Genomic DNA, 27377 nt, shown 5'->3' on the forward strand with positions numbered 1-27377 from the left:
GGGGGGGGCTTGCCCTAACGTACTTTTGTCACTGCAAAGCACAGCAAAGTTGCTTTCGATCCTTTCAGTTTCTGAGGTGAGATGGATGTGGAAAGCAATTCAGTGCAGTCCTTAAAAGAAGTTCCATTTAGTCAGCAATCAAATCGAGCTAAATTGGCAACAAAACAGGCTGGACCCCCTTGACCAAATCTAAACATAAAACAAATTTCAACAAAGGGGGGAAATCATATACTCGGTTTTACTTCAACATGGTACCAGCGCAAATCCTGGCTAGCTGGCTGCAAGGACGCCTCAGCGGTTTTCTGCTACCCCTGCTTACTTTTCCACCCTGGAGGTGGCTCCATGGACAACACTGCTTGGACTGTCACTGGAGTTTCGGACATGCATCATTTGTCAGAGAAAATAAAAAACCATGAGTCATCAAAGATTCACATGGGCAGCTGCCTGAAAGTTTCGGCTTTTGGGAGAGTGAACATCGCTACACAACTGGATGAGGGCTACAGGCTAGCAGTTCGCCGCCACAACAATGAGGTGAGCAAGAACAGGCACATATTAAACCGGCTCAGCCAATGCGTGAAATTTTGGGGAGTGTTCGAGTTAGCTCTACGAGGCAAAGATGAAACTGAGGGCTCCAGTCACCGTGGTGTTTTTCTGGGTTTGGTTGACTTCGTGGCTGAACTTGAGATTTTTGATGAGCATCTGAAAAATGCTACCGTCTTCAAAGGAACATCAAACACAGTTCAAAATGAGCTACTGGAGTGTATGCTAGCTGTTGTGAGGGAACATATTTTGGAGGAGGTGAAGTTTGCTAAGTATGTAGCCATTCAAGCAGACGAGACCACAGATGTGTCTACACAGACTCAACTGGTGCTTGTGCTGAGGTACATGATCGACAGCAACCATTCGGTGCAGGAGCGTTTTTTTTAATTTATCCCCATCACCAGCACAACTTCGGACTCAATCGCCAGTGCCCTCTTGGAAAGACTTAACAGTATTCTCCCCAGCGATGATGATAAGCTTGTGCGATGAGTTTTTGTTTATGACGGAGCCAGTGTAATGAGAGGACATAAAGCTGGAGTGCAGCTAAAGGCGCGTGAGCATTTCGATAATGCATACTATGCGCATTGCTATGCACACCAGTTGAACTTGATAATGGAACAAGCCACATCTCACATCATGCCCATCGGTGTTTTCTTTTCCGATCTGACCGGAATTGCGTCTTTTTTCTCCCAGTCACCTAAGCGGACCAGCATCCTTGACCAGATTGTGGCACGTAGGCTGCCCAGAGCTTCATCCACAAGATGGAACTTCAACAGCAGAATTATCAACACTGTGTACGAAAACCGAGATGACCTCTTAAAGTGTTTTGAATTCATCAGGACTTCGGGATCATTTGACACGTCTTCAGTGAGAGGCATCTGGCTACGTGAGAATGTTGCAGGATAGTGATTTCAATTTTTTCCTCTGGCTATTCCATAAAATCATGCCTTATGTCGACATCCTGTACCAGCAGCTCCAGAAGAGACATTGATGCAGTCTTCATCAGACATGCCCTCCAGAACTTCTCAACCAGTGTGCAGGATATTAGGTAAGATAAAACGTTTTTGTCAATACAAAGCCTTGTCATGAGGAAATACTAAAGCTATAGTCTAGGTTATTTGTGTTTTAAATGGATATTGTGTTTGATTTGCTTCATTTATAAAAAAAAAAATCAAAACAACCCAACTAGAGCTTGATTGTTAATTATTTTACTATTTTATTTACAGAAATACATATTTGTTTTTTTTGTTTTGCACCTGAACTGTTTGTATTCAGTAATATATAGTCTAACAAACACTTTGTTGGTCTACCTGCCCTCAGGGACTCTCAGCTGCCACCGGAAGAAGCAACAGGAGTCACAAGACCGAGGACAGCTTTGGGAGAGGAAGAGAAGCAGAGGCTGTCAAAAGAGATCTGCGACACCATCCTGGATCACACCAAAGAAAGGTTCTCCTTCACTGACCATCTAGTGAGTGCCACCTTACTACAACAAGAGATGTTTGAAAGGTACCACCATTCATTCCCTGATGAAGCTCTTAATACCACTGTGAAGGCCTACCCTATGTTGAACAAAGCAAAGCTCAAGACGGAATTATCTCTCATCTATGAGAATCCTGAATTCAAGCACTGTTGCGGTGGATTTGGCTCTGTAACAGGTTCTCATGGGATACAACCTTCAGGAGACCTTCTCTGAGACCGTAGCACTGTTGAACATTCTCATCACTACTCCCATGGCAACAGCTGAAGCTGAGAGATGTTTCTCAACCTTAAAAAGAATTAAAACATTCCTGCGAAATTCAGTGGGCCAGGAACATCTGAATGCTCCAGCCATGCTGTCTATGGAGAGGGACTTAGTCCTTAGTATGCATGATTTCAATGAGAGAGTTATTGATCGCTTTGCTGCATTGAAAGAGACAACAAGCAAAATTTCAGTACAAGTAATGTAATAGCCTACCACTCTTCAATCCCCCCCACTCTCTCACACACACAGTCACAGAATCAGTTCACTTTTGATGTTTTCAATGTCCATTTTTATATTTGCCACACTTTGCTCTGAGAGTTAGCACTTTGGTAATATCCTTGGTGAATACCAGTAATTGCAAGATCTAAAGATCCACTCATCTATTTATTCAACTGCTATTGTTATGTTAGCCAACTATTTACAATGTTTTGTTACAGTAAGTGCACTTTCCTGTTGTCCTTAAGTTGCACAGTCTGTAAAATTGTTGCTGGTCATGGAGTTTGAAGTACAAAATCTATTTACAGAACATTCTGTAGAACAGTACTTTCAAGATTGGCAAATAAATATGTATTTTTTAAAAATATGGTTTCCTTTCTTATTTAGTTGTTGGACATATCTTTTATAAAGATATCATTCTTGGCTATTTCACAACATACAATATTGAAATAATGTATTCAGTGAATAGGGCGTAATTGGAATTGGTCATTGTGGAGCCAAACTATTCTTCGATTGTGAATGTTGTTTGCAACTTTACACCACAGCCTATAGCTTAGGTAGCTACAGGGAAAAGATTTCTGTAATGTGCTGCCATCTAGTGGACAGAAGTGGCATGGAACTGTGATATGCAGAGAGAAAACAAAAAAGTCAATAATGTCTGGCTACCTATAATGTACCTGTTGAATGAGTCACCTAATGACATTATTGGAAAATTTGCCCCTCCTGAGAATTTTCAGGACCCGCCACTGGGATTGACCATTACTCCCTGTCATCGTCATCCATGACAACCAGCATCGCCATCTCCAGGCCCTCGTCGACTCGGGGCGGACAGGAACCTGATCTGCTCTGCCACCGCCAAACGTCTGGGAATCCTGCTACTCACCCTTGACATCCCTCTCACAGTCCTGACACTTAATGGCACCGGCTTGACCACCATCACCCACCTTACCGCCCTGCTCACCCCGAGGATTTCCGGCAACCACTCTGAAACCATCCAACTCCACGTCATGAACAACCCCCATGTACCCATCATCCTAGGATTACCCTGGTTAATGCAGCACAACCCCCACCTAAACTGGTCCGATAACACCATCCTAGGCTGGAGCCATTCCTGCCTAGCTCCCTGCCTGAACTCCGCTCTGCCTCCTGCCAAACCACCGCAGCCTTCAGCCAATGAGTTTCCCAACCTCTTTCACGTGCCTCCGGAACACCTGGACTTAAGACTCGTCTTCAGCAAGACCCAAGCAGTGTCCCTCCCTACTCACAGACCCTATGACTGTGGAATCGACCTCCTGCCCGGGACGGCACCACCCAAAGGGTGACTCTACTCTCTCTTTCCCGTCGAAATGCAAGCTATGGAGAAGTACATCTCTGAGTCTCTGGCAGCTGGGCTCATCCGCCCTTCCTCCTCCCCAGCAGGGGAAGGATTCTTCTTCGTGGAGAAGGACAAGTCGCTCCGCCCCTGCATTGACTATTGAGGTCTCAAAGCCATCACGGTCAAGAACCGCTACCCACTACCGCTCATGACCACGGCCTTTGAGCTACTCCAGAGAGCTAAGATATTTACCAAATTGGACTTATGCAATGCCTACCATCTCATCAGGATCAGGGAGGGGGATGAGTGGAAGATGGCCTTTAACACCATCACTAGCCACTACGAGTAACTCATGGTCCCTTTTGGGCTGACCAATGTGCCCACAGTCTTCCAGGCACTCATCAACGACATCCTAAGGGACTTTCTTAACATCTTTGTTTTTGTATACCTGGATGACATCCTGATCTTCTCTTGCTCCCTGGAGGATCATTGGGGCCGCGTCTGGCAGGTCCTCCAGCACCTGCTAGAAAATAAGCTGTTTGTCAAGGCGGAAAAGAGTGAATTCCACCAGAGCTCTGTCTCATTTCTGGGGTTCATCATCTCCCCAGCGAGGATCCAGATGGACCCCCCTCAAGCTTGAGGCAGTCGCTGACTGGCCCACCCCATCCTCGCGACAAGAGCTCCAGCGTTTTCTGGGATTCGCCAATTTCTACAGGTGCTTCATCCGTGACTTCAGCACGGTGGCTGGACCTCTCACTGCCTTGACCTTGATTAAGACCTTGTTCAAGTGGGGGTAGGAAGCAGAGAAAGCCTTCTCCATGCTCAAGTGCAAGTTCACCACACCATACCTGATCCGACCAAACAGTTCATTGTGGAGGTCAATGCTTCCAAGTCTGGGGTCAGAGCCATTCTCTCCCAGAGGGCCAATGATAAGGCCCACCCCTGCTCCTTCTCTTGCTGGCTGTCCCCTGCTGAACGAAATTACGACATCAGCGACAGAGCTGTTGGCTGTCAAGCTAGCCCTGGAGGAGTGGAGGCACTGGCTTGAGGGGTCGGATCTCCCCTTCCTTGTCTGGACCGACCACAAAAACCTAGAATATCTCAAGTCTGCCAAAGGCCTTAACTCATGACAAGCCCGATGGTCTCTCTTTTTCTCCCAGGTCCGATTCACGCTCTCCTACCGCCCAGGCTCCAAGAACAGCAAACCCGACGCCCTGTCCAGGATATTCTCTGCCTGCCAGGAGGAGTCTAGTATGCCTGAAACCATTCTCCCTCCACAATGTCTGGTGGGGGCCGCCCTACTTGAGGTAGAGACATTGGTGCAGAAGGTCCTGGAGCAAGACCCCGGAGAAGGTAACTCAAGCAACATACCACCTAACCATCTGTTTGTTCCCTGTTCTGTGTGAACCCAGCTGCTGCATTGGGGTCATGGCTCCAAGTTGGCTTGTCACCCGGAAGCTGTTCGAACCCTGGCACTCATCCAACAGCACTTCTGGTGGCCATCCATCAAGGAAGACATTCAGGAGTTCATGGCAGCCTGTGACACATGCCCGGAACAAGACAGCCAATCAACCCCCTGCTGGCCTGCTAAGACCCCTCACAATTCCTCATCAACCCTGGTCTCACATCGCCCTGGACTTCGTCACAGGACTCCCCAACTCAGGTGGCAACACATGCATCCTCAGTTATTGACTGTTTCTCCAAGACAGTCCATTTCATCCCTCTGCCCAAGCTTCCCACAGCTAAAGAAACCGCCGAATTACTCATCTTTCACATTTTCTGCCTACACGGACTCCCCACTGATATCGTCTCCAACCAGATTCCTCAGTTCACTGTGCAGTTCTGGAGGGCCTTCTGCAAACTCATTGGGGCCTCCTGTAGTCTCTCCTCAGGGTTCCATCCTCAAACCAACAGCCAGACGGAATGGGCGAATCAAGATTTGGAGGTGGCACTCAGGTGCATGGTGTCCAGGGATGCCGGTTCTTGGAGTAAGTACTTACCTTGGGTCAAGTACGCTCACAACACTCCCTTCCTCTGCCACAGGTCTCTCGCCCTTCCAGTGCTCCTTAGGTTACCAACCACCACTCTTCCCCAACCAAGAGGAGGAGGTCACCATACCCTCAGCCCAGACCTTCATATGCTGCTGCAGGAGGATGTGGGCAGAGAAGACTCATTCGCTCTGCCCTAGTATCCAAGAGGCAGGCTGACAAATGCCGCTCTAAGGCACCCACCTACCAGGTGGGGCAGTGAGTCATGCTCTCCACGCGCCATCTGCCACTCAGAACTGTCTCCTGCAAGCTGGCCCCCAGATACCTAGGACCCTTCCTCATCAGCAAGGTAATCAATCCATGTTCCGTCAGACTGGCATTACCACTCACCATGCGACATATTCACCCCACTTTCCACATGTCACAGCTGAAACCTCTGGTCTCTAGTTCTTTGTGGAGGACACCAGTACCTGGTGGACTGGGAAGATTACGGTCCCAAGGAGAGAAGTTGGGTCCCCGCCAGGTTCATCTTGGACCCAGCCTTCATCTCTGACTTCCACCGGCAACACCCCAACGCTCTTCCTAAAGCACCTGGAGGCACTCATTGACGGGGGGGGGGGGGGGGGGGGGGTACTGTCATGCTCTGCCCCGGACATCCACTCCGGAGATTACGGATCTCTCACGCCAGTGCCGATCCGGATCCGGGATGGGAATTCCACCTCACCTGTGTTCACTTCCTGGTTTTCACCACTGCCTATAAATACGCCGTTCTCAGACTCTGACTTCAGCAGAATGTCTCGTTTGTTACTCTAGCCATTTCTGTGCCTTTTTGCATCTCATGGTTTTTGCTCTAGCTGTTTTTCTGGTTTATGGTTTTTTGCACTCGCATTTATTCTTGTTCATGGTTTTTTGCACTAGCATTTATTCTTGTTCTTTTTTTTTTTTTTTTGCACTAGCATTTTTGCCCTTACCTGTCATGTTTTTGTCAAGTTTTTTTTCCCCGGACTATTTTTGCCATTTGTTTGTCCTGTTTGTTTACCTTTTTGCCATGCCCATTTCCCCTGGATTAAATCACCTTATTTATTGGATAACTGTCTGTGTTCTGCTTTTGGATCCTCTCACCACACCTCCACCACCCCAAGAGACAACACATTTCTTTTCAGCATTTTCTGCAAAAGTTGTGTATTTTTGTTTTGTACAATTGGAGAGCAAAAAAAGAAAAGGAACACCATGTGAAAGTTTGGGCACCCCAATACATTTGAGTTGTCAGGTAAGTTTTACCAAGGTTCCAGACCTTAATTAGCTTATTGAGCTGTGGCTTGTTCAAATTCTTCGTTAGGAAAGGTCAGATGATGCAGATTTCAAAGCTGTATAAATTCTCTGACTCCTCAAACTTGTCCCTAAAATCAACAGCCATGGGCTCCTCTAAGCAACTCCCTTGCATTCTGAATAATAAAATAATTGATGCTCACAAAGCAGGAGAAGGCTACAAGAACATAGCAAAGTGTTTTCAGGTAGCTGTTTTCTCAGATTGTAATGTTTTTAAGAAATGGCAGTTAACAGAAACAGTGGAGATCGAGGTGAGGTCTGGAAGATGAAGAAAACTTTCTAAAAGAACTGCTCGTTGGATTGCTAGAAAGGCAAATAAAAAAACCAGTTTGACTGCAAAAGACCTTCAGAAAGATTTAGCAGACCCTGGAGTGGTGGTGCACTGTTCTACTATACAGCGACACTTGAACAAATATGACCTTCATGGGAGAGTCATCAGAAGAAAACCTTTCCTGCATCCTAGCCACAAAATTCAGCGTCTGAAGTTTGCAAATGAACATCTAAATAAGCCTGATGCATTTTGGAAACAAGTCCTGTGGACTGATGAAATCAAAATACAACTTTTTGGCCACAATGTGCAACGGTATGTTTGGAGAAAAAAGGGTGCCAAATTCCAGGAAAAGAACACCTCTTCAACTCTGAAGCATGGGTGTGGATCGATCATGCTTTGGGGTTGTGTTGCAGCCAGTGGCACAGGGCACATTTCATTGGTTGAGGGAAGCATGGATTCGAATAAATACCAGCAAATTCTGGAAGCAATCATCACACCATCTGTAAAAAAGTTGAAGTTAAAAAGAGGATGTGTCCTACAATAAGACGATGATCCAAAACACACCTCAAAATCTACAATGGAATACCTCAAGAGGCACAAGCTGAAGGTTTTGCCATAGCCCTCACAGTCCCCTGACCTAAACATCATTGAAAATCTGTGGCTAGATCTCAAAAGAGCAGTGCATGCAAGACAGCCCAAGAAACTTGTAGAACTGGAAGCCTTTTGCAAGGACAAATGTGTGAAAATCCCCCAGGTAAGAACTGAAAGATTATTAGCTGGCTACAAAAAGTGTTTACAAGCTGTGATACTTGCCAAAGGGGGTGTTACTAGGTACTAACCATGCAGGATGCCCAAACTTTTGCTTCGGGCCCTTTTCCTTTTTTGTCATTTTGAAAATGTCTCATCTCATCTCTAGCCACTTTATCCTGTTCTACAGGGTCGCAGGCAAGCTGGAGCCTATCCCAGCTGACTATGGGCGAAAGGCAGGGTACACCCTGGACAAGTCGCCAGGTCATCACAGGGCTGACACATAGACACAGACAACCATTCACACCTATGGTCAATTTAGAGTCACACTAGTTAGCCTAACCTGCATGTCTTTGGACTGTGGGGGAAACCGGAGCACCTGGAGAAAACCCACGTGGACAACAAGCAAACTTTTGCATACCACTGTATATAACCAGTAACTAATAGTATATTTCCAATATACTATAAAGTATACTTTTATAAACTAAAAAGTGGACTAGAAGTGTGTAACGAGTAAACCAATAGTATAAGTTTACTTGTGGAATACTTGCAGTACAAAATAAAAAATACTAGTTGTATACTCAGAATTTACTTCTCTTAGACTTAAAGTATACTTTTTATAAACTAAAAGTGCGCCAATTTAGTCCCAAGAAGTATTAGATTACTTTACTTGCAAGTATACTTGGTACACAAAAGTATACTTAAGGAAATATACTCTAACTTAACTTAAGTATACTTCTTTCTGATAAGGGGTCATATGACTTTAAAGTGAAAAATGTGTTTCCATTTCAATTTTACAGAAAATTGCTTTACCAAATCGCCTGCAAAACCACCTTATGTGAGCTTAAAAATGTTCTTTGCAATATTTGAGGGTTTTTTTAATTAACATTTTTCTATTACTCATTTTTTAGTTTGCAATGTCAAATTGCACATTAAGCAGGAAATTAATTAATGGAAACATGGCTATAGTCAGTTAAAGGTGCACAAGATTTGTGAAAAATAGGTCTCTAACTGTTAAATGGGTGGAGTTAAATGGAGCGAATGGTTTTTTACTCATTGAGCCTGCCCCATTTCCACCAATGTACATAAAGCCCTGCCCCCACAAACTTATAGCATTTCAAAAGAAGTTAGCATTAGCATTAGCAAGCACGAGCAACTCTATAAACATACAATGTCTCCAAGGGCTAATAAAGATTTATTTATTTATTTATTTATTTATTTATTTTAATTCAAAAGTGTCCGAGGAATCGAATCGGCGACCCTTTGGGCCCAAGGCTGGTTCTCTAACCGTCAGGCCATGGCTGCTCCCATGCACAACTCTGCCAGGGCAAAGTCTCCAAAAATAAGTTGAACTCATTAACATTCCATCCATCCATTCATTCTCTGTAGCCGCTTATCCTGTGCAGGGTCACAAACAAGCTGGAGCCTATCCCAGCTGACTATGGGTAAAGGCCAATTTATGCTGACAACGCAGTCCTCGCAGACGGTGTCGCAGATAGCGTCTGTGTAGCCCCCCCCCACCTTCGCAGATGCTCTGCGTGCACCTCCCAAAAATTGTGACCACCGCAGAAGCCTCGCAGACAGCGTCGCAGACAAGAGGACTCTGATTGGTCCACTTTACATCCGCTGTACACGCACTTCCGCTTCCCTACTTTCCCGGTTTGTTTTGTTTTCACGACCGGCATTTTTAAAAACACGAGCGAAGATGGAGCAGCACGAAGGTTGATCGAGGAAGTGAGGAAGTACGTACATCTATACGACTTCAGTTCTAGTCATTATAAGTAACCAACCAACTACTCCTAGCGATTTCGCGACTTCGCGCCCCCTTGCGTTGTAGCGGTGAATAACATCGTGCACGCCTATTACTCCCCGCTCAACGATAAATTACAACTGTCTGCGAAAAGCTGTCTGTGAAAGCCTTGTCGCAAGAGCATGCAGAGGCCTTAAGAGGCGGGGTACACCCTGAACAAGTCACCAGGTCATTGCAGGGCTAACACATAGAGACAAACAACCATTCACACTCACACCTACGGTCAATTTAGAGCCACCAATTAGCCTAACCTGCATGTCTTTGGACTGTGGGGGAAACCAGAGCACCTGGAGGAAACCCACACAGACACGGGGAGAACATGCAAACTCCACACAGAAGGGTCCCTGTCGGCTGCTGGGCTCGAACCCAGAACCTTCTTGCTGTGAGGCGACAGTGCTAACCACTGCATCACCATGCCACCTCATTAACATTCCTCTCCACGGAAATCACTGACATGAAAGATTTTTGTGTCAATGAAGAAAAAAAAGTCCTTAGGGTAGCTCTTCTCATCTCACCTTTTCACATACACAGACAGTAATCTTTGTATTGGCTTTCTCATAATAATCACTTATGACCCATATGCTGGCATGACTTGTGAATGCCACTTATATAACTGTACCATTGCAAAACCTTAAACTTAAAGACGAGGAAAGTCCAGTGTGATCAACCATGCATCAGATCCTTACAGGATCTAAGAGGGCATTGATAGAAGTTTGCCATGCTTGAAACTGGAACAGGCTGTTCTGATTGCTACTTGTTTTGGTTAAGTTAAATCCTTGAGATTTTTCTTCGCTTGCACATTCTGCTCTCTGCTTAATGAAGGTTATGTTGACCAGTAATGTCTTTCTTCTTTCAGAAGACTATGATCCTGATAGATGATGTAATGGTACATAATGTCTCTCTTCTTTCATACAGTAGTGTAGTCTAAACCAGTGATGTAATGCTTCATCATTACGTTACCCTGTCATACATAGATAACTTAGCTTCATCAATCACATCATCATCATCATCATCATCCAATCATATAGTTAGAACACACTCTTGAATGTGAATATATATACTCATGTTTGTCCTAGGGCGGCATGGTGGTGTAGTGGTTAGCGCTGTTGCCTCACAGCAAGAAGGTCTGGGTTCGAGCCCCGTGGCCGGCGAGGGCCTTTCTGTGCGGAGTTTGCATGTTCTCCGTGTGGGTTTCCTCTGGGTGCTCCGGTTTCCCCCACAGTCCAACAACATGCAGGTTAGGTTAACTGGTGACTCTAAATTGACCGTAGGTGTGAATGGTTGTCTGTGTCTATGTGTCAGCCCTGTGATGACCTGGCGACTTGTCCAGGGTGTACCCTGCCTTTCACCTGTAGTCAGCTGGGATAGGCTCCAGCTTGCCTGCGACCCTGTAGAACAGGATAAAGCGGCTAGAGATAATGAGATGAGATGAGATTTCTGCCTGTATTATTGTGAATAGTATACTACAAATGTCCAATAGATGGCGATATTCTCTGTGGTACTCAATGTGGCACCTGAAATAAGAGAGAAGAAGAGCAGAACAGCTATACACAGTGAAGTGATTCACAGGCAAGATCATTTGTTTATTATTATTTTTAATTAAAGCATCCACATTGTATAAGAACATAAAGATGGACATATTGTTGTATGTCTGAGGATACCACAGTACGGTACTATTGTTATCATAATTTCTTCTTTATTTGAACATGTTCCTGAGGAACTGCCTGTGTGGAAAGCAACAAATCTGAGATACAGCAGATGGAAAAGCTGTGTACAGAGGAAACATGTGAAGTTGGAGATGAGGAGGATGAGTTCCCACATCCCATCCCATGGCGAAAGATTGAGGCGCAGGGGCTTGACTGTGACTATGGCCTACTTTTCTCCAAAGAAGAAGCAAACAGGCTTTTCATGCAGCTAGAGGAAGAGGTGGAGTACTTTATAGGTACATGGCTTTTAAAGAATGTCATGTTTGTATATCTATCCGTCCATCCATTATCTGTAGCCGCTTATCTTGTTCTACAGGGTTGCAGGCAAGCTGGAGCCTATCCCAGCTGACTATGGGCGAGAGGCGGGGTACACCCTGGACAAGGTGCCAGGTCATCACAGGGCTGACACAGAGACAAACAACCATTCACACTCGCATTCACACCTACGGTCAATTTAGAGCCTTCAATTAGCCTAACCTGCATGTCTTTGGACTTTGGAGGAAACCCATGCAAACTCCACACAGAAAGGTCCTTGCCGGCCACTGGGCTCGAACCCAGAACCTTCTTGCTGTGAGGCGACAGTGCTAACCCCTACACCACCGTATTTGTATAATGTAAATATATTTACGCCATTGGATTTGTCTAGCGGCAGTAAATAAAGCTGATTAACCTCCAGATTTAAACCGCAAGTCCAGCTTTACTGCAAAATGAAAGATGTGTCCTACAGCCTGCACAAAAAAAAGAGTTTCACTGCTCACTGTGGGGGGTAAAGTGGCATAAAATTATCATCTACGAAAACTATGATGTAAAATAAATACAAGTTAGTAATTAGTGAATAATTTAAAAACAACTTTTTAAATGTCTAAAGTTTCTGTAAAATACTCGTAGAATGCCAGTTCTATAATCTAATGACAGCTCATGTAAAACTATAAATGTTTGTTGAGTGTGAAGTGGAAAGTGAACATCAGCCTTTTTTTCTGAGAAACAGGTGAAATCCAAAAGAGATGTGGTGATGGTGAAAAAAGCAAATGTTTTAACCAACTTGACATGTCCCATAATGTGCTGTACAGTTTAGATACTGATCAGGTAACTCATTTTAGAACATTTAGAAAATAAATAGTATTTAAATTAGGAAATTACAGGAAGCAATTTAGGAAATAATGTGGTGTGTCATTACATTTATTCTTCAGGATCGTCTTTCTGGAAGCGTGTGTACAGGTTTAATGATGACGTGCCACACTGGCGTGATTGTCAGTTGTGGTAACACCTTTGAGAAGTGGTGCACAATTTGGGAAAGGCTACCAAAGAATGATATCTTGAAGGGAAACTCCAGGATTTTTTTAACATGAGCCCTAGAAAAAAAACCCCTGAATTTGTCCAGTATTGAGTTAGAATGCTATAACTGGTAACCGCAAAATGGCTATACAAAGTGGGCAACTATGGGGCAATCATCTGCATCAAAGTAAACCACTTGTTTTCGCCAGTGATGGGTTCGTAATGTTATTATCAGCTGACTATGGGCGAGAGGCGGGATACACCCTGGACAAGTTGCCAGGTCATTTCAGGGCTGACACATAGGCTACATCCACACGACAACGGCAACGAGATGTTATTTAAAAATATATCGCGTCCAAATGGGCAACGATCAGTAAAATATCAGGTCCATATGGCAACGCAACGCTTGCTGAAAACGATGCAATACACATGCCACACCTCTAGGGGCGCTGTAAGACGGTCCCTTCGGAGACACCAGAACAATAGAAGAAGTAAGGACGCATGCGCATAAACTATTATGCGCGAGACTTCATATTAGCCACAAAGTCAGGAAAATCTGTTCGGAAAATTACATTATAATGACCAAATACAATGAAAAGTATTTTTCCAGTCTCACCTGTGAAAGGTAATCCCATGTGATCTCGTTTGGACGGCAAACCTGTTGGTACAGTTAAACGCAGCTAATCTTTATTCTCCGCTTTGACCTATCCAATATGGCGGCAAGGATGATGTATGATTCTACGCGGAAGGCGGCGTCTTTAATGGTCCGGAATAAATTGAATGCTACGCGTTGATGGATTAATTTGTTGTTTCTCATCTGTGAAAGGTAATCCCATGTGATCTCGTTTGGACGGTAAACCTGTTGGTACAGTTAAACGCAGCACATGAATCTTTATTCTCCGCTTTGACCTATCCAATATGGCGGCGAGGATGACGTATGATTCTACGCGGAAGGCGGCGTCTTTAATGGTCCGGAATAAATTGAATGCTACACGTTGATGAATTAATTTGCTCTTCTACGCCCTTTTTGAGGAATGTATTGTAGGACTTAAACCATCATCTGAAAAGGTGAGATCGCTCCTTTTTTTTCCCTATTTTTGCTGGCGGGATTGACTCTGCCCTAAGGGCAGAGTCTCTCTCTCTCTGTCTCTCTCTCTCTCTCTCTCTCTCTCTCTCTCTCTCACTTTGCACCATTACACAATAAATATTCACAGTGAAAATATTTTGTAAGCGCGTTTCATGAACCAAGTTATAGGATTTGTTGACAACTCGCATCGAGTTCGTTACACTTCTACCCGGCGTGAAGCACTCACAGTCATGTGGTTGTGACGTCATCGTAAACAAATCCGTTCTACTCATCCAGACGACTTCACAACGGCAACGTTGCCAGATCTTTCCACTCTGGAACCCGTTCTCAAAAAGATTGCGTTTTGGGCACCCAAAACGCCGGTGCCGTGTGGACGCCAGGCCTAAACGATAAGCAATTGTATCGGAGTCACCTGAATCCGTTGCCATGTGGACAGGGCCATAGAGACACACAGCTATTCACATTCACACCTACGGTCAATTTAGAGCCATCAATTAGCTTAACCCGCATGTCTTTGGACTGTGGGGGAAACCGGAGCACCCGGAGGAAACCCATGCAGACACAGGGAGAACATGCAAACTCCACACAGAAAGGCCCCTGTCGGCCCCTGGGCTTGAACCCAGAACCTTCTTGCTGTGAGGCGACAGCGCTAACCACTACATCACCGTGCCGCCTACCTATAGTAACACAATCTATAATATGTGGGATTTATATGGCAGATGCACCATGTAAATGCATTAAAAATGTGTGTAATTGTTGGAGGTTTTTTTGGTTTATGATTTTTAGAAGGAGTCTCCAGTGTCAGTATTTTGTAACAGTCTGAGTTAAAATCACAGCAAAGTGTTCAGGACGGACAGCTTTGCAATTTTTTCACTAACGTGACAAGCTTTTTTTTTTTTTTTTACTTAAAGGTGCTGACTGCAATGTTGAATTCTGGCCAAAATGTTCTATTTCTGTTGCTGTTGGAGTTTCGAGATGTTTTGCTGCTGCGCACACTGAGTATCCTGTGTGTAAATGTTTTGCAGAGATAAAATGCGTCCCGCGTTTTAGGACTCCGGAGATTGCTGAAGCAACTGAGCAACAATATCACGTGACCACCATGGGGAGTATTTGACCTACTTTTAACCAAAACAAGTCGGCGTGGGCAAACATGATGGACTCTGCTCTCTTGCCAGCTAAAAGCCAGCCAAAAAAAGGGAAAGCCTGCCTAGTGAGTGCAACTGCAAGATAGAGCAAGGTTAGATGATGTCATTTTTCTGGACAGATAACTAAATCATTCTAGTTAGCGCTTAGCTATCTTAGCCTGAGAATGAATGGGCTTGACTCCACGGTAGTAAGCATGGAGTTATACACCTAATGTTTTGATCTTACAGAGAAACAATAGTACAAAAGCAGTAACAGAGAAAATATATATTCATTGTGGCAGTGGGCACTTGGTTGAGTGCCAGTTTATGAATGGAGAGCAAAGCCAGAGAAGGTGGGTGGCAAAGTGATTGCACCTGTGTGTAATTAATGTCCTGTGTGTGTTTTCCCAGTGATGGGGAGCAGATAAGAGGGTGGAGAGGAGAGAAGAAAGGGAGCGCTTCTCTGCGCACTGTGTTTTTTGTGTGTGTGTATTAGAGTGAGACTTTATTTTGAATCTTTGAAAGCCGAAAAGTCTCACTCTAACACGCACACAAAACATGGCACGCAGAGAAGCTTTCCCTTTCTTCTTTCCTCTCCACCCTCTTACCTGTTCCCCTTCACTGGGAAAATACACAGGTGCAATCACTTTCCCACTCGTTTTCCTTGGCTTTGCTCTCCATTCAGAAACCGGTGCTCGACCATGCACTTGCTGCCATGCTCGTCTTTTGTTTCAGGGATCTATGTGTGAATGTCACCCACAAATTGCATACCTGCAACTCAAAACTCTCTGAGGTTGACGCAGAGTCACAATATTTTCTGCACGTTGCCATCTTGGTGTGACACAGTTCCATAGTTATGCTAATTAGTTAAAGCTCCTCGCATTTGGCTGTTTCTGTTATTTACCTCAAGAGGTAGGAAAACAGTCCCAGAACGGAGAAAAGCGACCTTCAGCACATAAAAATAATCACATCTTATCCGCATTACATTGTTCTTGTGAGACATAGGAAAACGCCACGCACGATGATAATTTTTGAAAATTTCAGATGACTTTGCAGTCAGCACCCTTTTTTTTGGGGGGGGGGGAGACTGGTGAGGAAATGGTTGTTTAGAGTTGTTCTAAGATAAGTAATGACAGGAACTTGTACTTTCTGGAACATTTCGCAACATTAAATGTAACTATTAAAGGATAAAAATATGAAATATCATACTTTAGTTAATAAGTACATTTGTAATTGGTGACAAATTGGTGTGGTACAAGAGGAATAAAACATTTCATGGCATGCTGGAAAATAATCGACTTTGTCATTGAACAACACACTCCAAGTGCTTTATTTCTTGTATAAAAGATAGAATTCGGTTGCAGTATATTGAAGATTTTCATTTATCCATTCATGCATCTTCAGTACTACTAACTTCTGTTAGTATGAAGTCACGGTGACTGGATTAATGGAGTTCTCTTCAAGATGAAACCACAAATCCATTTTAACTTTGTACTGAGATTTTCAAGTAAGGTTATCTGTAAAAATTTTCAGGCATATTGTTTGCTTTTTATCTCCCGCTGGCCGAAAAGCCCGAAGGGGGATTATGTTGTGGTGATTTCCATCCATCCCAGGAAGGGTGCTCACCTTCTGAAATCAACTCCTCTCACAATTTTTGGAGGAATTTCACGAAACTTGGCAGGATTCTTTGTTTTATGTCGGTAGTACGCATATTGTAATTCCGTTGCATTCTATCACAGTTTACCAGAGTTACAGCCCTTGATTTAACAAAATTATACTTTGACAATTTCATGAGCGTGTTTTTCCTTCTGAAATCAACTCCTCTCATAGTTTTTGGAGGAATTTCACCAAACCTGGTAAAAGGCATTGTTATGCGTCATTAGTATGCATATTGTTATTTTGTTCAATTCGGTCGCGTTTTACCAGAGTTGTGGCCCTTGATTAACAACCTTGTACTTTCACAATTTCATGAAGATCTGCTTGCTTTCTGACTTCAACTTCCCTCACAATTTTTGGAGGAATTTCATGTAATTTGGCAAAAAGTTTTTAATCCCTCACTGGCTGACAGGAGTTGTATGTCATGGCGATGTCCGTCCGTCCATCCTGGGAAGGGTACTCATGTTCTGAAATCAACTCCTATCACAATTTTTGGAGGAATTTCACGAAACTTGGCAGGATTCTTTGCTATATGTCGGTAATACGCATATTGCAATTGCATTCAATTCGGTCGTATTTTACCAGAGTTATGGCAGGGTATATTGTGCTCTCAGAGCACTCTTGTTTTTGTAATGTTGAGTGTTTTGCCCACAGAACATTGTCGTTGTTTTACTGTATGTGATATCATTTTCTCATTTTCTTTGAGGCGAAGAAGCGAAGGTGCAGGTGTACGGGAAGATGCACAGCGTTCCACGGAAGCAGGCGACGTATGGGGATGAAGGACTGGTGTATTCTTTTTCTGGAGTGCATCTTGCAGCTAGAGTCTGGACTCCGACTCTAGAATATATCCGTGATGCCGTGACCAATGCCACAGGGCACACATTCAACTTTGTCCTGATAAACAGGTGATTATTATCTGAAGACGTTCCGGTTTTGACATTCCGAGATTAGAGATATGGTTTGGAATTCATATTGTTCATTTAAAGAAATGTTGCTGATGTTTTGTCTTGCCCCAGGTATAAAGATGGCCAGGATCACATCGGGGAACACAGGGACGACGAGCATGAGTTGGACCCTTCTTGTCCCATTGCCTCGGTGTCTCTTGGAGCTGTGCGTGACTTTGTGTTCAGGCATAAAGATGCTCGCAGGGAGCCAAAAAAATGTCATCTAGAGCCTGTGAAACTGGAACTGGCCCATGGGAGCCTTCTTCTCATGAACTCTCCCACTAACACGTACTGGTATCACAGCCTGCCGGTGCGGAAAAAGGTGAAGACTCCACGCATCAATCTTACCTTCAGACGCATTATAAAAGGTCACCAAAAAAGGAAAAAGGAGTGACTTTTCTGTAAATACTGTTAGTGTGTGACTGAAGAGTTCTTAGTGTAACTTACAGATAAGAAAACACACCACAAAATTCTGTAGCTAATATTCAGCTAGCTTAATGGCTAATTATCTGTTAGCAAAATGCAGTACTAGTCAAAAGTTTGGAGACACCTTCTAGTACAGTAGTTTTTCTTTATTTTTATTAATTAAAAGACAATTCATGTCTTAAAGTAATGATAGACTGTCATTTCTCTTTACTTAGTTGAGTGGTTCTTGACATATGGATTACTACAGTTGTAGAATAGGGCTATTTACTGTGTTTTTATTTACTATTTATTGTTTGATCTCAAACGCATTAAGAAGGTAAGAAACTCATCCACTGCTTAACTTGTGATGACACACCTGTTACTTGAAAAGCATTCCAGGTGACTACCTCATGAAGCTGGTTAAGATAATGCCAATAGTGTCATCAAGGTAAACGCTGGCTACTTTGAAGAATCTAAAATATGAAACATTTTTAAACACTTTTTTTTGTTGTTGTTGTTGTTTACCATACATTTTCCATTTGTGAGTTCATAGTTTTGAGGTCTTCAGTATTGTTGTACAATGTAGAAAATAGTCCAAATACAAAAAAACCTATGAATGAGTAGGGGTGTATAAACTTTTGACTGATACTGTAGAGCTGCCTGTAAATTAACACACCTAACAGTGAGCACAGGGACATTCTGCTTCATGTTATGCAATATATACAGTCATTAAAATCAAAGTTTTCAGTAAAGAACCATGTGGCTCATGGAGGTGGGAGGTTGAAAATAAAGCTCCATTCAGTAATGTGTGAGCGTGTCGGACCCGGCCGGGTGCTCATGCACTGCGGCTCATCTTCAGTCAAATGTTTCTTTATTCTGGTCAGTGTCACTGTGGTGTAAATGACTTGGTTTATATTCATTTTGACAATTGGAACTAACTAAATTCATTAAAAAACTGTACACACTAGCTCATGGTGCATTATGGGTAATATACTCATCTCCTTGGCCTCCAACAATAACGCTGTGGAAACGTGGAAATTCTGATCACAACAAATTGTCTTCTGAGATGTAGTAAGAACACTAAGCAAATTTGAACATTTCTATGGTACGTTATGCTCTCCTAATTTTTTTTAAAACTGTTGCAGTAATTTAGACCCCATGTTTGATGGTCTAGTGAAGAAAGGAACAGATTCAAGGTTATTCAAAGGAAATTTATTTTTTATAAAACCAAAAACTACATGTGGAATAAATAAATGAAACACAACCATACTTCTGTACAAGACATTTCTAAAGCAGAGTGAAAAATAATGGTCCCAATGAGTACATTTTCGCTAAAAGGTTCAAAGATTGAACTACGAGAAGGCAATATTTTGGCGAAATATTGTGGCAAAAAAAAAAAAAAAATCAAGTGTAATAACAAAAATGTTATCGTATAAATATATACATATTTTGCAAGCAGACACATCCGAGTGATTATTTTTTTTTTTGTTTCTCTAAAAGTCATACTTAGTGTTTATATGCCAGCACTGCTGGACTGAGTGTGAGGTATTTGCACAGCTGTCTATCCGTAACCTGCCTGTTAACGTCTAATGAAAATCGCTTTCTTTCCCCCCCTCCGGACAGCCACGCAAGCCGAGTCTTGATGGCAGGCGCTTGCCAGAGAAAGACAAATACTTGATGAATTTGATGGGTTTGAATTCAGAATTGTCGTTATGCACTTTAAGGGTGTAGCGCTGTTGAAATGGTGACCTGCATTTCAAAGCTTTGTTTGCACCATCACAGTTTTCAACTGGAAATGAAAAGTTTTACTGGGAGAAGATTGCAAAAAATACTTCCGGGACGTGCATGAGACGTTAAGAAGGAGAAAAAAAAAAGACTAAACAAGCTTATTTCAGTATCACAAGGCACACAACCAAGCAGGACGTATGCTACGAGCTACAGTCTTCACAGCAGACTTTAATCTGTGACTAGTACCACTCACTCATGACCTTAATTGCCCATTATACTAGCTATTCATGGACTTCAAAATAAAACAAAACAAACAAACAAAAAAAAAAAAACACCTCTTTGAACTACAGCAGCAGAACCGATCGATTTCAGCGCAACTAACAGTGTGTTGACCCTCCTGAGCAAAATAGATCATTTGCTTTGAAACATTGAGTGGCAGTGGAGAATAAGGACTAATTGAATGGCGGTGGTGATGACAGAGTGAGCTGTTCTAGGATCAGTGCAATGGAAACCCCTGCTTCTGAATCTCAATTCCAGATTAACCCCCTGCCCTCCCCTCCCCTTGTGAAATGAAATGAACAGCAACTGTAAGGGATAAGTGTGTCTGAGAGTGAACAGAAATTGATGAATAGATACGTGTACATCTTGGTGTTGTAAAAAACAAACAAATAAATGAGTCAACGCATACTGGGAGACGAAAGGGAGATCACTAGAGTGTAACAGTTGGCAAAGACGGTTAGTTGGCTTCTGAGGAGGAGTCCAATTTGCCTTTCTTGCTAGGAGGAGCACCATCATCCATATCCTGCTGAGGAAACAAATCCACCATCAGTACACATGATTCCACTGTCAAGATCACAAACAGGTCAGAATGAGAAAAAAAAGTTTTAGTATAATACTCCTGATTCAATGTTAAAAAGAAGAAAAAATAATATTCTGTTTCAGAATAAATCATAGGACCAGTACACCGTGTTTGTGTGTGTTACCTGAGCAGCTTTGGAGGTGTCTGTGAAGTGTTTTTGCTCTCCCTGTGACTTGCCATCCCTTTTAACTGTTGTGGACTCTGATGAGGAATGATTTGGTCCTATGATAAGAGTTTTAATGATTAAAATAGGCATCATTAGTAGATTAAACACTGAAACTCAAAACAAAGCTGCGTTCTTTTAATGCACATCTGGCTATTTGTGCTCATCGCCATCTGAAGCATTGTTCTTATACTGTAATAGTGTAAGTGAGCTGTTTGTTTGGTGGCCAACTTATTATGCAAACAATTATTAGCTTTCAAAAGCAGACACTGAAGACACTTTCAGAACACTGTTGGTCTGTTTTCCTAACAGCAAGCAATAAAGGATTAAGAAGGTTTATATGTTAAAGCAGCCAACATGAAAGCTGTGTAAAATCATTCCGTTTTCATATCTAGTTGATATGAAAAAGAATCAAGATAATCAGCGTGTTGCCACTTGTGCATGCCAACAAGGGTGTGGTGAAAATCCAGATCAGAACACAGGATCAGCTTTAAGAACCAACCTGTCTTGCTGTCCTGACCAGACGAAGGCTGTTTACTGGGAAACTGCTCACTTTTGGCTTCGCCACTGTCATTCTGAGCTGTTGCCATGGGTTCAGGGGTGGGGCTAGTGTTGTTACTGGTCTCCTGCTTTAAAGGGGAGGAATCAGCGATGGAGCTCTGGTTACTGTTGTCATCTGTGAAAGAGAAGATAGAAAAAAGAAAATAAGGCGAATATAAGGCCCTTTCTCATATTAGCGCATTCCCCCCCCCAAATATGTTTTTGGCAGAAAACTCCCCCCCCCCCCCAAAAAAAAAATGGTGTGATAACACGGCGGCATGAATTAGAGCAGACTGTATGTTTCAAAAACTTATAATGAATGACTGGGTTATGTGATGCTGTTACTACCCCAAAGTTTATCATTTTCCAATAACAGCACATCCCAAAGTATTTTACTCCTTGTATTGCACACCAATTTGCCAACAAGTAAATTTTTATGGATTAAAGGACCCCACATTATCCACTTACAGCATAAACACCTTTCATTGTAGCTCTTACAGTGCTTACACTCCTTCCAGAAATGTTTAACATTTCACAATTTTTTAAAAATCTAAATATAAAATATTCAAAAATCACAACAGCCAATACCAGGTACTAAAGTTCACTCAGTACCTGTAAGGAACCAGTAAGCTGTGATTATTAGTCAGTTGTGTTTGATTACCGTGCATGTCCATCATTCCGGGAGAAGAACTGTTTTCTGGTGTAGTCACTTCCGAACCATACTTATCATCCTTGCCCTTCTTTTTGTTTTTGCTCTTCTGCCAAAGGAAATAATTTGAATTCAGTGTATGAAGAAATTCAACATTTTCGATGTAAAATCCAAGACAAGGCGCCTCATCATAGTTTCTTTTAGTAAAATTGTGTGTAAATACTTGTACAGTATAAGGGCTCACTTGTGCTCCCTTTACATATGAAAATAAATACGTCCATTTCAATGTAAAAAATATATATATATATATATATATATACACACACACACACGTTTAAAATTTCTTACTAAATCTCATAACCTCTCCTCAAAAGTTTTCCCATTTTTAAAATTTCTTTGTCATGTCTCACTGGAATGACTGGCTACGTTGCCCCCACGATTTCCTGTCGTACTGCTCCGTTTCATCCATGTCCGTAAGCTTTCAGAAAACATGCACAAATTTGGACAAAATGAATGCAGAGCACAGACTCTGAAGGAAGGCTCCGTCCATATCGGTCTATAATGTTGCGCATAAATCAGCCTGACGCCAAACCAAACTAAATGCTGATTTTCTTCATACTTGCATACATATCTTGATCGCCTGTTAAGAGCAAAGGGTGTTTCTGACACGGCTCATTTACATTTCGTGACAACCACAAAACTCCATCAAAGTTCAAGTGCACAGACAGCTGTGAGCACAACATTAATGATCAGGGGAAAAAACTGAAAGGCAGAAGCAGAACTTATTCCATGCTAATAAAAATATTTAATAATTACTGTTTCTTAACAGTAATAGCGTTAATAATACGCGAGTGCTAAATATTCAGCTGGGGCATTTGTTTACAGCTTATAACTTAGACAGACCAAGCTGGCCTCTTTTATACAGCAACAGTCCTTTTGTCATAATTGAAACATATTTGTCTTAATGTATAGGTCTGTGTTGGCTTGCTCACTTTCTTTTTCATATTATTGAGTTAAAGCCAGGAATATGAAAAAAAAAAATCATATTCTTGAGTTAAAGCCAGGGCGGCACAGTGGTATAGTGGTTAGCACTGTCGCCTCACAGCAAGAAGGTCCGGGTTCGAGCCCCGTGGCCGGCGAGGGCCTTTCTGTGCGGAGTTTGCATGTTCTCCCCGTGTCCGTGTGGGTTTCCTCCGGGTGCTCCGGTTTCCCCCACAGTCCAAAGACATGCAGGTTAGGTTAACTGGTGACTCTAAATTGACTGTAGGTGTGAATGTGAGTGTGAATGGTTGTCTGTGTCTATGTGTCAGCCCTGTGATGACCTGGCGACTTGTCCAGGGTGTACCCAGCCTTTTGCCCGTAGTCAGCTGGGATAGGCTCCAGCTTGCCTGCGACCCCGTAGAACAGGATAAAGCGGCTAGAGATAATGAGAATGAGTTAAACCCAATAATATAAAATGATTGGTTTTACAAAATGTTCTCGAGGTCCCTGACCTACTGAACTGGCATGACGATGTTTTTGATAGAGACTCCAAAGCACTTCTATCAGGGCATCTGTCCATTGCTGTAAATGTAATAAAATAAGCCATTTATACATGACACTATATTCTGTCTATAAGAGCGCAGTCATCCATGGAAATAATATGATCTGAAGTCAAATGTGCTGCTGGCATCAAATTCAAAATGAACATTTTTTTTTAAATGACAAAATTTCTCAGTTTCAACATTTGGCATGATGTCTTTGTAGTATTTTCAATGAAATAAATGGTTTCCATGATTTGCCAATCATCACATTCTGTTTTTATTTACATATGACACAGTGTCCCAACTTTTTTGGAAATGGGGTTAGAAACAAACATTGCTGTGGTTTGGTACTGTAATTAGGGCAAGAAAAAATGTCTCTGAGTATAACCTTTCAAAGACGTCATGACAAATAAGGAAAGGCTAATGAAAAACAGTACATATATATCACTGCACAGACATAATAAACAATGTTTATGGAAAAGAATATGTCACAGTATGAGCCACGGAAATATGAAGCTGACAACATTCATGATCAAGCTTCCAACTTACATCATCAGGTTTAGGTTCCATTACAGGGACCCATTTGTAGATTCTCAAAGACGTGTCACCAACCGTCACCCATTTTTTCTCCCTAAGAAACAGATTGATTTTAAATCAAAAATCATTTTAAACCAGACTGGGAACATTGGGATAAAATTTTACATGAGGTATTGTCAGAGACTCTGAGTGAAGATGATTAGCAACATCCTTACAAAAATGAAGCGGAAATTTAATTGTTTCATCAGAAAAACACCCAATATACTGTTTATTCATCATTACAATATGAAATTGTAAAAGACGGCCATATGTTTCAGTCAGAATATGTGATGCATGAACGGATTCTTCATCAATCAATAAAACATGTAGTTGTACTACTGTATTATACTATTATAGTCTACATACATAGTAATAGCAGGCTACTGCAGTCTATGTCTACTGTAGTTGTAAATTTGTGCAGTCTCTGGATACTGTAGTTGTAGCCTATGTAAGCTGGGTAGACTGCAGTCATATACTATTAGTACTGCGGTTACAGTATATTGTAGCCTGTGTATCCTGTACTGGTCTACTGTCATATGTATACTGTAGTTATAGTCATTGTAGTATGTAGTCTACTGTAGTCGATGTATACTTTAGTTGTAGTCTATTGTATGCATACTGTAATTGTAGTCTACTGCAGTATATGTATACTGTAGATGTAGTCGATTGTAGTCTGTATATACTGTAGCTGTAGTCTACTGTAGTCTGTGTACACTGTAGTCTATGTATACTGTAGTTGCCTATTGTATGTACACTGTAGTTGTTGTCTGCTGTCTATGAATACTGTAGTTTTAGTTGATGGTAGTCTATTTACATTGAACTTGTAGTCTATTGTAGTCTATATATACTGTAGTTTTACTTGATGGTAGTCGATGTACACTGTAGCTGTAGTCTACTGTAGTCTATGTATACTGTATTTGTCCACTGTAGTTGTAGTCTATCGTAATTTATGTATGCTGTAATTGTTTATTATATGTATCCTGTAGTTGTAATCTATTGTAGTTTATGTACACTGTAGTTGTTGTCTGCTGTCTATGAATACTGTAGTTTTAGTTGATGGTAGTCTATTTACATTGAACTTGTAGTCTATATATACTGTAGTTTTAGTTGATGTTAGTCGATGTACACTGTAGCTGTAGTCTACTGTAGTCCATGTATACTGTACTTGTCCACTGTAGTTGTAGTCTATCGTAATTTATGTATGCTGTAATTGTTTATTATATGTATCCTGTAGTTGTAGTCTATTGTAGTTTATGTACACTGTAGTTGTTGTCTGCTGTCTATGAATACTGTAGTTTTAGTTGATGGTAGTCTATTTACATTGAACTTGTAGTCTACTGTAGTCTATATATACTGTAGTTTTACTTGATGGTAGTCGACGTACACTGTAGTTGTAGTCTATCGTAATTTATGTATGCTGTAATTGTTTATTATATGTACCCTGTAGTTGTAATCTATTGTAGTTTATGTACACCGTAGTTGTTGTCTGCTGTCTATGAATACTGTAGTTTTAGTTGATGGTAGTCTATTTACATTGAACTTGTCTACTGTAGTCTATATATACACTGTAGTTTTAGTTGATGGTAGTCGATGTACACGGTAGTTGTAGTCTATCGTAATTTATGTATGCTGTAATTGTTTATTATATGTATCCTGTAGTTGTAGTCTATTGTAGTTTATGTACACTGTAGTTGTTGTCTGCTGTCTATGAATACTGTAGTTTTAGTTGATGGTAGTCTATTTACATTGAACTTGTCTACTGTAGTCTATATATACACTGTAGTTTTAGTTGATGGTAGTCGATGTACACTGTAGCTGTAGTCTACTGTAGTCTATGTATACTGTATTTGTCCACTGTAGTTGTAGTCTATCATAATTTATGTATGCTGTAATTGTTTATTATATGTATCCTGTAGTTGTAATCTATTGTAGTCTATGTACACTGTAGTTGTAGTCTATTGTAGTTTATGTACGCTGTAGTTGTCATTTACTGTAGTCTATTGTAGTATGTATGTATTAAGTTTCTGCATTCTTCTCTGAATATTCTGTTTATTTCTGTGAGGAATTTGCATATTTTTGGTATTTTCTCCTCTTTGGAAATCACTGAGTGTGAGGGAAAAAACATTATTATTATTATAATAGAAAATGGGCCTGGAATATCAAAACACAACAGGAAATATTTTGTTCCTCTTGAGCAAATCTATCTGAAGGTTGAAACTAGTTTATGGAACTAGGATTCTATATAACATCCCGAAATCATAGTTATAATATGTTTTCTTTCATCTGGTGAAAATATACTCTGTAGTTGGGATTTGGTTGTTTTCCAGGTGTGTTTATTTTCAATAAAAATAAACGTCAACACTCTCTCATTTTATATTTATATATAAACAATAATAACAGAGCAGTATTAAAATCTGCACTGATTCAGTCACTAAACAGTTTTGCGACTGTAAAGTTTTAGCTGCAATCCACCGCGTCGGCTCTGCGTGTGTGTGTTTGTTCCAGGCCCCCACCGCCCGTTTCTCCTTTTGCCTCCAGTTGAACTCCGAGCGCTGAATTTAAAAGCCGGACAAAAAAACTATTCTCACTCCAGTGCGCCGTCACCGCGCCGCCGTGTTCAGTCACACAGCCGAAACCAGCGCCGTTTTTTTCCATCTTCCCGGTTTCCGAGCGCCGGCATTACAGGCTCAAAGAGAAAAACGGCTTCATGTGACTGCGACGAAATGGCTTCTTAGGTTCAACCCACGTTTAAATGTTTAAAGGAGGAAGAAAGGCGGCTCCGCGCTCGCGACCAACGCGATCAGAAATAAAGGTGTGTTGAAAAGCGCGCGACTCACCTGAGCGGAGCGAGCACAAATCAAACTGAACTCGATTAAAAAGCCTTTCGTTTTGTTTCATTGTTTCTCGTCGTCTCTCCTCCCCCCTCACACACACACAAGCCTGGCTTTTCTATTCGTGAAACGGATTAACGCTTGCTCTTACCATTTTCGTACTTTTTCAATTGCGGCCATGACCCGCTTGATGTCATCTTTGGCCCTGCTCCGGGTCTCCGCGCGCACCGACCTGCCCGACATTACGGCTCTCGGTAAAAATATCTTTTTCTCCGCTTCGCCGGCTGTTGTAGACACAATGCGAAACGCGCAGAAGCGAGGCGGGGGATTGTGCGCATGCGCGAACCACAGCAC

The 27377-nt window shown here is 42.1% G+C and overlaps 2 protein-coding genes across 3 annotated transcripts; one reads left to right on the plus strand and one right to left on the minus strand.

Moving 5' to 3' along the window:
- The first annotated feature begins 1490 nt into the window (after positions 1–1490).
- Positions 1491–19418, plus strand: alkbh2 (alkB homolog 2, alpha-ketoglutarate dependent dioxygenase). Its single transcript, XM_060907114.1, has 5 exons — positions 1491–1588; positions 1861–2195; positions 11675–11899; positions 17512–17710; positions 17822–19418. The coding sequence occupies exons 1-5, from the start codon at positions 1491–1493 to the stop codon at positions 18141–18143; spliced, it is 1179 nt and encodes a 392-aa protein (XP_060763097.1). The 3' UTR covers positions 18144–19418.
- bcl7a (BAF chromatin remodeling complex subunit BCL7A) lies at positions 19345–27333 on the minus strand. 2 transcript variants are annotated; one of them, XM_060906803.1, is made up of 6 exons: positions 27175–27333; positions 24166–24247; positions 22106–22202; positions 21407–21580; positions 20866–20963; positions 19345–20684 (listed from the first exon to the last, which is right to left on the minus strand). In XM_060906803.1, the coding sequence occupies exons 1-6, from the start codon at positions 27264–27266 to the stop codon at positions 20619–20621; spliced, it is 609 nt and encodes a 202-aa protein (XP_060762786.1). In that variant the 5' UTR covers positions 27267–27333; the 3' UTR covers positions 19345–20618. The 2 variants fall into 2 exon arrangements, with proteins under 2 accessions (XP_060762786.1, XP_060762785.1); XM_060906802.1 differs by having other exon boundaries at positions 19345–20687.
- Between the last annotated feature and the right edge of the window lie 44 nt (positions 27334–27377).

Source organism: Neoarius graeffei, chromosome 24 (genome assembly GCF_027579695.1).
Source record: "Neoarius graeffei isolate fNeoGra1 chromosome 24, fNeoGra1.pri, whole genome shotgun sequence".
In the NCBI taxonomy this organism is placed as follows: domain Eukaryota; kingdom Metazoa; phylum Chordata; class Actinopteri; order Siluriformes; family Ariidae; genus Neoarius; species Neoarius graeffei.